Genomic DNA, 13,425 nt, shown 5'->3' with positions numbered 1-13,425 from the left:
CAGATGGAACTTGTAACATTACATTACAATGAGGTGTGTCAGTGAGACAGCATGGAATATGGAATGCAGTCATCGGTAATGTTATTGACAAGATGCTTTTATTACTATGACATGTCAGAACATCTGCAGTGACACCAGCCTACAGTATATGTCAGTGTATCACAAAGAATGATTTCATCAGCACTGGTTGTTTCACTGTTAGATGACATTAATCTTCCATGTGTCATGTCGTCAAATCTGAAACCATGCAGAAGAGTTCTCCCAAGTAATAATCTAATTACTTTGCCTTTAATTACTTTGCAGAAAGATGACAGGTGTAAGCTCGAGTGAGCACTGTCAGACTGCTGAAACGTGCAAGAACAGATTTATTATATTTTATTCTTTGCTTTGCCACCAGTGACACTAAGTAAGACTGGACATTATTGAATGACTAATATAAACTAGTAGGAAATAGCTGTGACACAAAATGAGGTTCCAATGTGAACTACAATAAAATTAATTATTGTGTGCCTCTCAGTGAGGCCAAATGTTGTCAGAGTAAAAAATCACATATACTGATCAGTGAAAACTTGCCAAGAATTCACACCTGTATAGCCACAATGTACAAACATCCCTTAGCCGTAAGTGCAATATTAATGTTTATCTCTGAAAAAATAAATGTATTTACTTCAGTTATAATATATATAATGTGTTAAATATATATTTATATAATATATATTTAACACATTATATATCATTATATATCTTTACATTCATTAGACTTGAAAACTATCAAGTAAGTGTCAGAAAACCTTGTGAAGTTTTCAGAGTGTGCACCATCTTCCTCATCTTTCCAGGCTCTGCATTACGCTTTTGTTTTTCCTCCTCCTTTTCTCAGGGTGTGCTCTTGATCAAAGAGTTGCTTCATGTGGCTAATTACCATTAACTGAAAGTGCAGTGTTACCAAGATGTCTAAGATAGTGACACTGCAGTCTTGTGGGGTGCTGACTGTGCAATTAGGTCACAGAAACTGTTGTTGGACAACTGCTCCGTCCCCCTGGACTGCACTGTTTTGCTTACTTTGCAGAGCTGGCACTATTATGTTCATTATTCAGAACCAGGATTTTGAGCCTGTTTATTGTACTTGTGATTTTTGGTTTGTAATCATAGGTATGTTGTTTCACAATACATTTTATATCTCAGTTATCTATGTTAGTGGTTATCTGGGGTATGTTTTGTTGTTGTTGTTGTTGTTGTTTTTTTTTTTGTTTTGTTTTTTTCTTGACTCCAGGCTCCACTGGTTTTCATTAACCATCAAATCAGGAGCTGACTCACACCTGGGACACTGATGCAATTAACGAGCAGCATGAAAAAAAAACTAATAGCCCCATTCTATTCTGCAGTAATTTTATTTTACTTCTTATTTGTAGTCTTCAAGAAGAAAAGAGGTGTTTTCACAGAATCAGTATGTTTGACATTATTAGAGAGAGAGAGAAAATGGCCTTTCAGTTTGAGTCTTATCTTGTCTGATAGACACCTACAGTACAGGTGGTATATGTGTGTATACTTTCAAATACTGCTAGAAGTCTGTGGATGACCCATTCCCACAATATGATTATTCTTAGCTTTACATACACAGGAAAATTCAATGTTCTCAGTTGGGAGGTACTTCAGTGTAAAATGCTGTAATAAATGGGCAGAAAATGGCCCTTAATTAAATATCCCTGAGTCACTGTGGGTCTTCTGTTCACAAGAAATGGGCTCAATTGGCATTTTCTTTTTTTATAGATCTGGAATCAATTTAATAGAGTTAGGAGTTCCTGAACACAGCTTAATTACTGTCTCAACACTGATCCTAAGCAGGAAACAGCAAATTGATTTCTGTGGAGTGTCCTAAGGGATTCACTGGACTGAAGTTCACTGCCTGTGCTCCTGAGGCACAGTTAAAAGTTTCCTCGCCCTCTGGGCATCCTCGTTTCTCTAGTCTTTCTCCAATAAGACAGACAAAATCAGTGAACTACATTTAAAACTGACATCATATGACTGTTAAGTGTTTGTGCATCAAAACAGTTGCACCAGCTGTCCAGTATGGTCCCATTAAATAGCAGTGAGAGATTATAGTTAGTTAGTTTGGCTTATTGTTGTGTTCCTAGTGCAGTTTTTGTAACATGATGGGCATGTTATCCTGCTGGGGGAGGTTCCTGCCATTGCGAAGTGCTGTTATCGGGGGGGGTTATCAATGATTATCAATGCTATTCACTTCATCTGTCAATGGTTTTAATGTTATGACTGATCAGTGTATAAGCTAATGATCTAGAAGTGATATTGATCTGTTTGTCTACCTACAATTATTCAATGTACACAGTATATTATGTATTTGCAGAGTAGGACAAATAATTAATTAACTATATCAAAATGTGTTCTGTTGCATTCTGTGTTGCTTCACTGATGCTATTGTTCTTAGCTGCCTGTTGCACGAAGTGTAAATGCAAAGTCAGTGGAGCAGCTTTCCTTGATTACAGTGGCAGTAAAGCCTTTTGTTCCTCCATAGGCAGCTGTGTGTTGTTGCAGAGCTGCTCGATGGAGCAGCCTCATTAGGCCACATTTCAAACTTTGTCAGTACTGACATTGCATAACTCAGAATACCGTGTACTGTGTCATACAGTGATTTATAGTCATTGTTCTTCACTGTACCCTTGGGTGCTTTAGTGCAGTAAAAAACTTTTGCTTTTTGATGACTACTTCAAAATAAACAGACACTGGCCGATGACTCTCTATTAGCCCGGTTGAGACTCAGTGGGATTTTCAGTGCCAATGGATAGAGCAGGTGAAGCTAGAGTGCCCAGACTAAGAGGCTCCATTCACCGATTGACAACTAAAATTAATGAAACAATATTACTCACATACACAAGCCCAGTGTTTTCCAAATGCAGCCCTGCTCCTCCTGTATCTTGCCTTGCAGTTTAACTGCTCTGGTCATTTGTAAAAGCTGTAAATTTCTACTATTTCCCAGTTTCTTCCCACAGAAATATAGGATCCTAAAGAGATGCAGTGTATATTTTTTAGGATAAGATGTGGTTGCTGTGTCTCTTACCTTTGGATACTGTTGGACTGGAATGAGAACTCTTTCAGAGAGCTTGATATTTTTATTGCTGATGATATCTAGGTATTTCTTCATGTCACCATCTTTTCTCATTTCATCCCCTTCATACTTTTCAATCTCTGCAGAAAAAAACAAAATAATATAAAGAAACAGATAAGAAAAATAATTAGTTTGTTATGCAAATGAAAAAGCGTCAACATCTGTCAGCATCTGTAAGTTTGCTCCAGAGCCAACTGCTGCATGACAACTATACAATGTAATGTTAGGCTGGGGACACATTAGGAGAAGTTTAACTATGCGTTGCATCACACCAGGCATATTTTGCTGATTATTTTTATTTCTCAGTTGTAAATATGCTCACATTGCAAACTTAATGATATGAGACTATCCCACTGACTCCTGATACGTCCTTTACATCAGGCCCTGTAATCTTATGATCCTCTAATTCCAATCAGAACAACAACAGAGGCAAACAGTCACACTCAGCTTGCCGTGCCTCACTTCACTGCAAACTGAGCTCATGTGGGCTGTCAGCAGTCTCTGATCCCCAAATAGCAAAGGAGTTAAACAGATGTCGAATTAAACATGTAAAACCTTCAGTGTTAGAGTCAGTTAAGGTCAAGATTAGATCTGTGAAGATCATATTTGCAGATCATTGGTTCCAATAAAACTGCAGTATTCTCCCTTATAATTTACAGGATGGACATATCTTGTGCAAATTGGCCCAACAGTCCTCTTGTGCCTCCCCAGCCTTATTACAAATAGGAAAGAGATGAGAGGTGGATATTAACAGTCCAACCCAGCTTGACAGAAACGGCACAATCCATACACACCTGAGTACAGATATTTCTTGACTGATGCATTTTATAACACTTGTGCTGAAACACTCACAATACATTATGTTCTAGAGATGAAACTATCTGTTGTTTATCTTGCGGGGATCCTCCTCAGTCACTAATTAACACTCAGTGGAATTACAATTATCAGTCTGCAACACTCTTGGCGGGCAATAAGAGATGTTCCTGAACAAGACCAAGAACAAGTCACCAACCACTCCTGAGCTGCTATATTAAAACTCAAGAGTTCATTTAGGCTGGAGCTCTTCACCCTTATCTGAGCTGCCAACAGTCGCTGGACAAAGCTGTGAGGTTAACAAACAGCTCTGGCTTGGACAAATAAATGGCTGAAAAAATGTTCACTAAGGAAGGAGGTTGTCTGCAGACTGTAATACATCCTCATAAGTGTCTGACTCCACCTTAAAATCTGTGTTAAATGTCTCAGAATCTGACTAATAACCAGTTTGTGGGAAAATTGTGTTGAAAAAATGTTCTGGTTTATGTTCCGGTGAAGTGTCCTTTTGAGACTTTTCACTGACATGACCTTCTGGACATCCATAACTTCAGCTTAATGATCCCTCTGTTCCAGGCAGTCCCAGTGTTCCCTCATTACAGTTTCTAATAGCCAGTGGTTTCACTTTTACGCCATGAATTAAGGTCATTTGTTTGATATTGCTATTGTCCGTGAAATCACAAAGACCAAATTCCAACTTGAAATGCACTGATTTCTTTCAGTGTGACAAAATCTCTCTGATTGTGTCTGATTGTCTGAGGAAGATCATTTAAGCTGGAACATGCTGTCTCCTCTTTTTTTTTTTTTTTTTTTTTTTTTTGCAGTTTCTCAGTAGAGACAAGCTAAAAATACTATATATACATAAGGAGGAGAATATGTTTTAGTCATGCTAGCAGTGGGGCTCTGGGGATGTCAAAATCTGTTATTTAGTCAATCATTTTGGTCCAAACTGAAATGTCTTAGCCTTTTTTCCATTAAATTTGGTACAAAATGGTCCCCAGTGGACGAACTGTAATAACTTTCATTATCCTGGCCTCTGTTGCCTTTGGTTTATGAATAAATACCTGTAAAACTACTGAAAGTCTCATCAACCTCAGCTGTACTTTATGCATAGGGCTAATTAACAAATGTCAGCATGCTATCACAATGGTCAACATGGTAGACATCGCCTGCTAAACACCAGTATGTTAGCTCAAAGCACTGCTGTGCCAATATCAAACAGTCTGCCCTGGCTGTAGACAAGCCTGTCCTCCCAAGAAGAATGACAGCTCTAGTAATTTCAGCAAATGCCCCAAAACAATGTTTATGTTGTCTTCTAGCTTCCATAGGGATTATGACTCATCCCTCTTGGGAACAAAGGCATAAGTAGTGTGGCATTTTTATATAGCCACAAAGTCCATGTATAGAAGAGCTTGGATCAACAAAACATTGGAATTGAAACACTGAAACTGTTTGTTTCTTGTTTACTAAAGTCAATTTTGATTTCTTGTAACCATGACCATTCTCCTTCCCTTGCCTTGATGACAAAGGACCCCTAACCTTGATAATAATAATAACTTTAACCCAAACCATGCTGTTTCCCTAAACTTAACCAAATTGTGCCTGAATGCAACCAAACCATAACTATAGCATTGTCAGATCAGAAAACTACTTTATTTTTGAGGCAGTGATTTGTAATGGTTTTGGAAAGCACAGACAAGTGATGTCAAGAGGCATCAGATCAGAAAATGCTGACATGTGTCACTGTGGAGGGCATGGACAAACCACATATTCTTTCATTGTTTCAGGGGGTTTACTGTAGACTCTTGTTTAAGTTTATGAGTTAGCTGCAGTGAGCACACTGACACGATGCCTAATGCAAATTTACAGACGCAAAAGTATATTTTCATTTCAATTAGTAAAACTCAAACCATCAAATGAAGCTCATTTGGATTTAGAAGTGCTTTTTGTGCTCATTGTAGTCCCAGTTCCAGGTTTCATCAGGGATTTATTTCTTGATTTTCTCACAGATTAGTTCTGGACTTCTGCATGTCAGAGAAAATTTGTTTTGGGTTATATTTTTATTGTGGAGTGTTTAACTTTAAAATGAGCATACTGTTCATATCATTGGAGTAAAGTAATGATGTTTTTATAGCCCATGAAGATGATTATGCTCTGCAACAGTGCATAATGGGAAACACCTTTATTCTGGTCTACAGCCTGCCAGTGAACTCAGAAGAAGATTGTGTGCATGAGAGAGAGAGAGAGAAAATAAGAGATGGAAAGGGAGAGAAAATGTGGAAAATGAGCTTACAATGTATAAATCTGGAGAAACGTTCACAGTGGTATCATCGTTGTCAAATATGTGCTAGGAAGTGGTGGGAGTCTAAAGATCAGAGAAACGAAAATGTGCTTTGAAGGTCACTGGTTTCAGTCCTCACACAGGATGAAAAAAACTCACTGGGGGAACTGAATGAGTAAAATGCTCTCAGTGACTATTCTGGTGCTCTTGATCCCCTCTGTTGCGCTGCCCAAACTGCTTCAGCGAAGCTGCTCAGCGGCCAAGAATGAAAAAAAAAAGTGGTTTAACTGGGCAGCTCCCAGATATATGTGTGCAACTGCACGAGTTAGGAGACAAGGTTTTGCTGAAAAAGAGAAAATGTGCTCAGTCAGCCTGCCGTGGCTTAAGGTTAAATACATCTGCTTTGGTCGGTATGCAGTAACATGAAACACCAACACAGACTGAGGAAAAGTTTGAAGTTTATTTATCATGGACAATATTAAACTGTCAATTAATATACACTAAACTACATTCATAATTACTCTAAATTAGCACTTAATCCTATTAGAAATTCGGGCATTAGATTCAGTAGTATTTTTGATTTACCATTAACAGAGACTTTTGAAAAACAGCAACTAGTTGTCCTTAATAAACCAGCTGTGTTGCTGACCAACAAAATTATTTTGCCATTGAAATATGCCATGAATACATTTATTGTGATGGACTGTGTTGATTAGGTGAAGTCTTTCATAGTGTATGGGCTTGACCTCGAGCAGTCTAAAACTCACCAGAAACTCCAGCATTATTTGCTAAAAAGAAAACACAAACATGAATGTTCCGTAATCCTAACAGTATAAAGTAGCATGTATGCAGTTCAATAACATAAGAAGAGAGGGAATGGGAGCTGAGCTGCATCATTTGTTGGAGATAATACGTTTACTGCTTGGCTGTTTATCCTCACATTGTAGCTTTATTAGATTTAAGATGTTGTTTGCTGTACAGTCCATGCCACTAAAGCATGCAGTTTGTTCTAATGCTGAACAGAAGCTGTTTGTAAAATGTGTGTGCTTTCAACTTTTAGATGATGTTGGTGAGATCAAATTGTCTCACTACTCCGCCAGGGGGTTGATGTTGTTTTTCTCTGATGGGTCAACAGAGTAACATAGATCCATCCATTCCATATAAAAACTCGCATTAAAATACAGCCAAACAGTGCTAAAATGATTCACCATAATGAATCCAATCAAAATGAATATCTTCAAACATAGGTTTGATTAATCTCCACAGCCCTGCACTGTCATACCACACAGGGATTTGATGAGACTAAACAGAGCATGAAGATGAACCTCATCACACCCAACAGAGCAAACACAGGATGTCCTGGAATTTGACATGTGCTCTGTGTAGACAAATAACGCACACAGTAAGCATCCTCCCTTTTCTTTTTCTTTTTTGTTTAACTCTCACCTTTCATTCTGCAAAGCTGGCTGAAAGACTAGAAACCCTGAATAAACTGCAAACTGATTGACTAGCATTACAGAAAAACTGCATAGTAAGTTACTTGAAAAACTGGGCTGATTTTGATAAGCTTCAGCTGAATAGCACTTTCCGATTTGTTTATTTTAAGCTTTCAATATAAAATCTGTTAAAGTTGTTAAAGTTAAGAGTTGCTGGATTGTTGGTTGATATCAAAATACTCATTTAAAAAGAATTTGATGCACACAGTAGTGAACCACTCAGTACTGAACTGAGTGATTATTACTTTACATGTTTTATTGTGCAGTAGGCAGTTACACCAACTGCAGTAAAAAACAAAGACTTTGCCGAGTGCTGCCATTAGCCTGTGGACAGCTGAATTATTCACTGATTTCTCCTACATCCTGCATGGTATATCTACAATAATGACTTCAGAATGGGAGCAAACATGAATCAAACTAATTACTCTCCAGTAACTGATTGCTTGTTCACATCAAATACAGAAAAGGGCAGTAATGGCGCTCCCCTTGGCAGAGTGGACCCGGTGGGGGGAATGGGCTACGAGATGTGCAATTAGCTTTGGCCTTTTTCACTTTGGATTGATGAATTTAAATGCATGGGGTTGGAAATATGTGCCACTGTTTGGCCACATGCTGTTTATGTGTTTTTAACAGAGCCACACCGAGGCAAATTGCATTCAGCCGCTGACACTGTGATAAAGTATTAAATCTTCAATGTAATTATAATGCCATCTTCAAATTCTCTGCTGAATGTGCAATGGAAAGTGAAGTGAAAAAATAATTATTATTCATACAAATGACTTATTAAAAAGCAAGCAAATTATACTCATTTTAATCATGATGGTGCTTCAATGATCATATATTTACTATAACTAACTATGTACAGCCCAGACAGGATGGAAAACTTCATCTTTGATAGACAACACAGTCTTTATCTAAAAGATTACATATTCAAAAATACATTATCATAAACATTTAGAATATATTATTATATACATAGAGGATCTCTTTCTCTTTATTATATATAATATCATATATAATATTAAAGGTGTGGTATAGAGTGTTTAGACTTATAGTGTATAGACTTGCTAGTAACTTGCTAGTGTGCTAGTGTAGACTACACATTGTATGCATTTGTCACAGGTTTGCCTTGACTTCTTTTTGGCTCATGGGCACTGTACAACAACACTGCTGCTGCTGCTGCTATCTGTCATTTGACAAACTCAAATTGTATGTATTTGTTCTACATTTTATCTTACATTTGAACTTATTTGGCCAGCAGGGTGGAGGTATGGGTTTGGATTTCTTCTGTTATTCATTTTCATTTTGTTGTTTGTCATATAATGCATTTCATACTATTGTTCAATCAAATTCACATATGTTTCAATAGTCAATGTTCACTTCCTGCAAAGGTTATGGCGCACTATTTTACAGTGATAAATATTTATGCAAAAACAGCTGTGATTGATGATGTTGTTGTTGTTGGTTGGTTGGTTCATTCATTCATTGATAATTGGTATGGAAATCTAAACCTTTTTTCAACTCTAATTTTGTTGAGTTGGCTTCCTGCTCCTTGCATTTTATTTCCTTGTCTGATGGGACAATCATACCAGTAACTCTAAATGCAGTTACTGGTATGTTGGATGAAACAGCACATTAAGGTTCAGGGGAAATGTGGAGGCTGATGGATTTATAAAACCCTGAGCACACACTAAATGAAACACCAGGGAAAAAAAGTAAATTGGTGTTTTTGTTTTTTTTTTGCCGTTGTCCTAGAGGATCAAATATACCTTGCTCAAATGGATGATGACAGCCAGAATGACAGTCTCTTCAAATGTGCCTCTAATAACTGAACTGAAAGTGACTTACTAACTCCAATATATTTACAGTATATGAAAAAACATATAATAAACATCAGAGACAGTAATTTAGCTTCTTTCCTGAATATCCAGTGTCATTGTTACTGTTGTATGTGACTCTGATTTTGCTTGTCTTGTTTTAAAAATCAAATTTCTGTCTGTCCCTTATTTCCTTATTTAGAACTTCCCTGTTATATGTGAACATTCAAGAGGCACAGTAACATAATCTGATATCTAATATCTATTGTCTGAGTGCTGCGGCTTTGGCTCATCCACTCATTTCTGTTGCTTGAAATGCTCATGACCTTGGAATTTAATCTTATTCGACCCATGCACTCATTGTAAGTCACTCTTGATAAGAGTGTCGGCTAAATGCCGAAAATGTAATGCAATGTCTCACTTTCCTGAAATGTAATTTCTGTGTCCTTTTGATAGGTCATACCACATGGGGTGGTGTTTATCTGTCGCTATGAGCTGGGTCACTGCTGGGTACTGGGCAGGCCATCTCATAATGGATACGCTGAAAATGTGAGTAACAATTTATAAACAAGAGAGAGAGTGAGATTAAGTGAAAATCAATTCTTAGAGTTTCCAGACAGCACTGCACTCGGTGGTGAAGCATCCAAATCAATCGTAAGAGTGTAAGACATAATACAAGTTATACTTTCTGACTGAGCAGGCTACCTGTGTGTGCATGTATGTGTGTTACAACAAATATTTGTTTATTCTGCACCATGCATATGTATGGAGTCTGACTCATATCTCCTTAACAGTCAGTTACTGAAGCTTACCATCTCAGTTTCTAATTACTGCTCTCTGTTATCGTCTGACTAAAGCCAAGGCTAACAGCTGCAGTGGATTGCACAGGTTCCTGCACTGCCTGATTAATTTTAATCAAAGTTAAAGGATCATTTCCCCAAAATATGTGTGAGCTTGTTTTTGACAGACCCTTGGTTGAGCATTTTCGAGTATTTAGAGTTAGTACCAAAGACTTAACTCTTACATTCTGCCTACAGTGCGTGCAGCAAAAGACAAGAACTGACAATACTGTGATTAACTGCTGGTTTCTTCATCTCTTTCTAAAAATATTTCCTCCTTGTGTAAACACAAGAACCACAAGAAAGTGAGTGCTGAAGTACAAAACTAGAGCTCAAACAGTCAGGAGAATGGCTAAATGGAAGGTGAAAATGAACATGATGAGTACAAAACCCCAGATATGATGAGGATTAAAGGGTTTTTTGAGCTCACACAACGTGGTGTTTCACATCAAAAGGAGACTCTACACAGGCAGTTTAAGCTGCAGTTCAAATATCTAACCCACTGACTCTAAAGACTCTTAGAGACATTAAACTGGCAAAATCCTGAAATTCCATAAGTGAAAATAATGTAGTAAATGTAATAGATGTAAGGATTTTCCTATGTTTTCTCTTATGTTTTACTTTACATGAGTGTTGGTCCTCCTCCATACATATACTCATCTGTTATTCAGAGAAGCCTACATCTGTCAGATCTCATGAAGATTTGTTTGCATTGTCACTGTGCCTAGCAGCACTTGTGAGGGCACTGGAGATATTATACACCCTGTCAAAATGCTTAGTGAAAATGTAAACTAGATCACGTGTCCCCTTTTACCCTAAAAATGGAAACATACAGTAGCACAGATTTGCCTTAGTTTTTCTAATTAACCAACATTCTCCTCCCTGTCCATCAGACATCTCCCTGCCTCCCTGTCTGCTTTGCTTTTCACCTTATTAGGAATCCCAGTGGTTTTCATGGCAGGACTGAGCTACGTGGCGTGTAAGCAAGTAGTGCAAAGAAAACCACTGGGATCTATTAAAGGCTTCCCTTTCTTGTCTCTAACTTCAACCCACTTTTAAAACAACTATGCAGTTCTTTAGTCAGAGGCAAATTAAAATTGAACACATGAAGATTTGACTTTTATGTGTCAATCTGAGCAATCATTGAGCACTTGCTACCCTAACTTTGAGTCCAGGAAGGAGCAGTTTTGAGGGAAAAGTAGGAAAACTAATATATAAAGTAATTAATAAAGATTGAGTTATTCAAATGTTCTTAAATGTTTTATTATTACCTTCACTATCATAAAAAAACAAGAGGCTTACACTCCAATCTGAGAGAGAATTATCCCCACCCATGCCCTCGAAGGGCTTTGTCCCAGACAGCTTTAAATCAGTTCAAAGAAAGACAAATGCTTTCAGAGGCAACAATAACTTAAACACATCACTAACTCATTTCATAAATATGGAGCTGTTAACTGAGACCATGGTAAATCCATGTTGTGCTGTTTACTGCGCATGATGTGAATAATGCAGGATTATATGCTCTGCTATTCAGTGATAAATAGCTGTGAATCTATAAATCTGTAAACGCACTTTATCTTGCCGTCCACTGATATGCATGAGTCTGTATTATACATGAGCATAGACTGACAAAAATGATAGTGACTGTGTGAAAGTTGTTAAAATTATGAACATTATTTCACAGGCTGCCTACAGCTGATTACATCAAACATTTTCAGAGTTGACTGAACTGACAGTCTATTATACTGACTGTTCACTATTGTGTACAGTGAATACAGTTTTCTGTGTTGACCTTGCAAAGTTGATTCTTTTCTGGGGAATACATCCCCTACTGCAATGTATTGCAGTGCATCGTATTTTTGCGCATAGTGTTATTCTGTATTGTGTACTGTACTGCACTAGAATGTATATTGCAAGGAATTGCAAGTGAGGTGCAAGTTTATCTGTTAGTAAGTCCCAAAAACTGCTTTAACTGAATTAAATGAATATATAAATGAATTCATTGAGCGAAAAGTCAGTGAATACATTACTAACATCATTTAAACATGCTAATTGCTGTTGACTGTGGTAGATATGATAAAGACAGCATTTGGTGACTGTATCCTGGCTTTGTGAGTCAGCCTTGAGTAAATCTGGCAAAGTGTACCGTGTGACAGATGATCCCATCTGCATCACAGTTAGCTACAAGAGCGGGACTGTCAGGTGTCTCATCAACACATTTCAACAGAAAAGCTCAAGGGGCAGAAGCACCAAAGCGTAAACACTGTGTCCAATCAGAGCATATTAATCTAACACATACTTTGATTTTACCTATTTTAACAAATAAGTCAAAAACAATTTTGTGTTTATCTAAATTTGAAAATGACAGACTAATGCTAGATTAGATATAGATTACAGTAGACTTTTACATTCAGTACAAGTACATTTTACATCGGATATGCAATATTTTCTTACCGGGTACAGTATAAGTGTTTTGCTTTGCTTGCTTACCTTTTAGTTTTCTAATGTAAGCAGTGTCATGTAAGCCCATGTAGGCTAAGAACCTTTGCCTCTATGACACTAGAATAAAAGTATATTCATTCCACAGTACATCACTCAAACATTTATTAGTGTTTTTTTAGGATTCCACTTCCACCTACCATGCACAGTTGAAACTGAGCATATGAGAGGGTGTAGATTTGCATTGGAGAAATTGAAAAGTTACACCTCTAGACTGAATGGGCTGAGCTGAGTTCTTGTGTTTGCTTTGCGGTGATAAGTTTTCTATCAAAAGTGACACTGCCTCAGTACGTGAATGAGACGAAGGCTACCTGCAGTATGAAGAAGTACTTTATATGCTGCAGGCTGAACTTGATTATACTGCCCTGTTGGAAAGACTGTGACACTGAGTCAGAGGAAAGACTGGAGAACATCTGTCTCAGTGGAACTCAGTGCCTTCTGTGACCTTGGTGACAGATTTGACATAAAATAAGGTGACTCTCATGCTAAACTAAATTGTTTATTAAACTTTTTTCTTTTCTTTTTTTTTTTTTTTGTTGCCGTATTTGAATATATGACTCCT

General features: G+C 37.5%; 1 protein-coding gene across 3 annotated transcripts in view; it reads right to left on the bottom strand.

Moving 5' to 3' along the window:
- The window catches only part of khdrbs2 (KH domain containing, RNA binding, signal transduction associated 2), a 59,241-nt gene that overhangs the window by 43,438 nt on the left and 2,378 nt on the right, over window positions 1-13,425 (bottom strand). For all 3 annotated transcript variants that reach the window (XR_007814783.1, XR_007814782.1, XM_018689900.2), the window contains exon 2: window positions 3,074-3,201. Coding sequence is in view for 1 of the 3 variants with exons in the window: in XM_018689900.2 (XP_018545416.1) it covers window positions 3,074-3,201 (128 nt within the window). In the remaining 2 variants the exon portion in view is untranslated. The remainder of the gene's footprint in view (window positions 1-3,073; window positions 3,202-13,425) is intronic.

The sequence above is a fragment of the Lates calcarifer genome, linkage group LG16_LG22 (assembly GCF_001640805.2).
Source record: "Lates calcarifer isolate ASB-BC8 linkage group LG16_LG22, TLL_Latcal_v3, whole genome shotgun sequence".
Taxonomy (NCBI): domain Eukaryota; kingdom Metazoa; phylum Chordata; class Actinopteri; family Centropomidae; genus Lates; species Lates calcarifer.
Note: the sequence above shows the minus strand (reverse complement) of the source record. Positions and strands in the feature narration are given on the sequence as shown.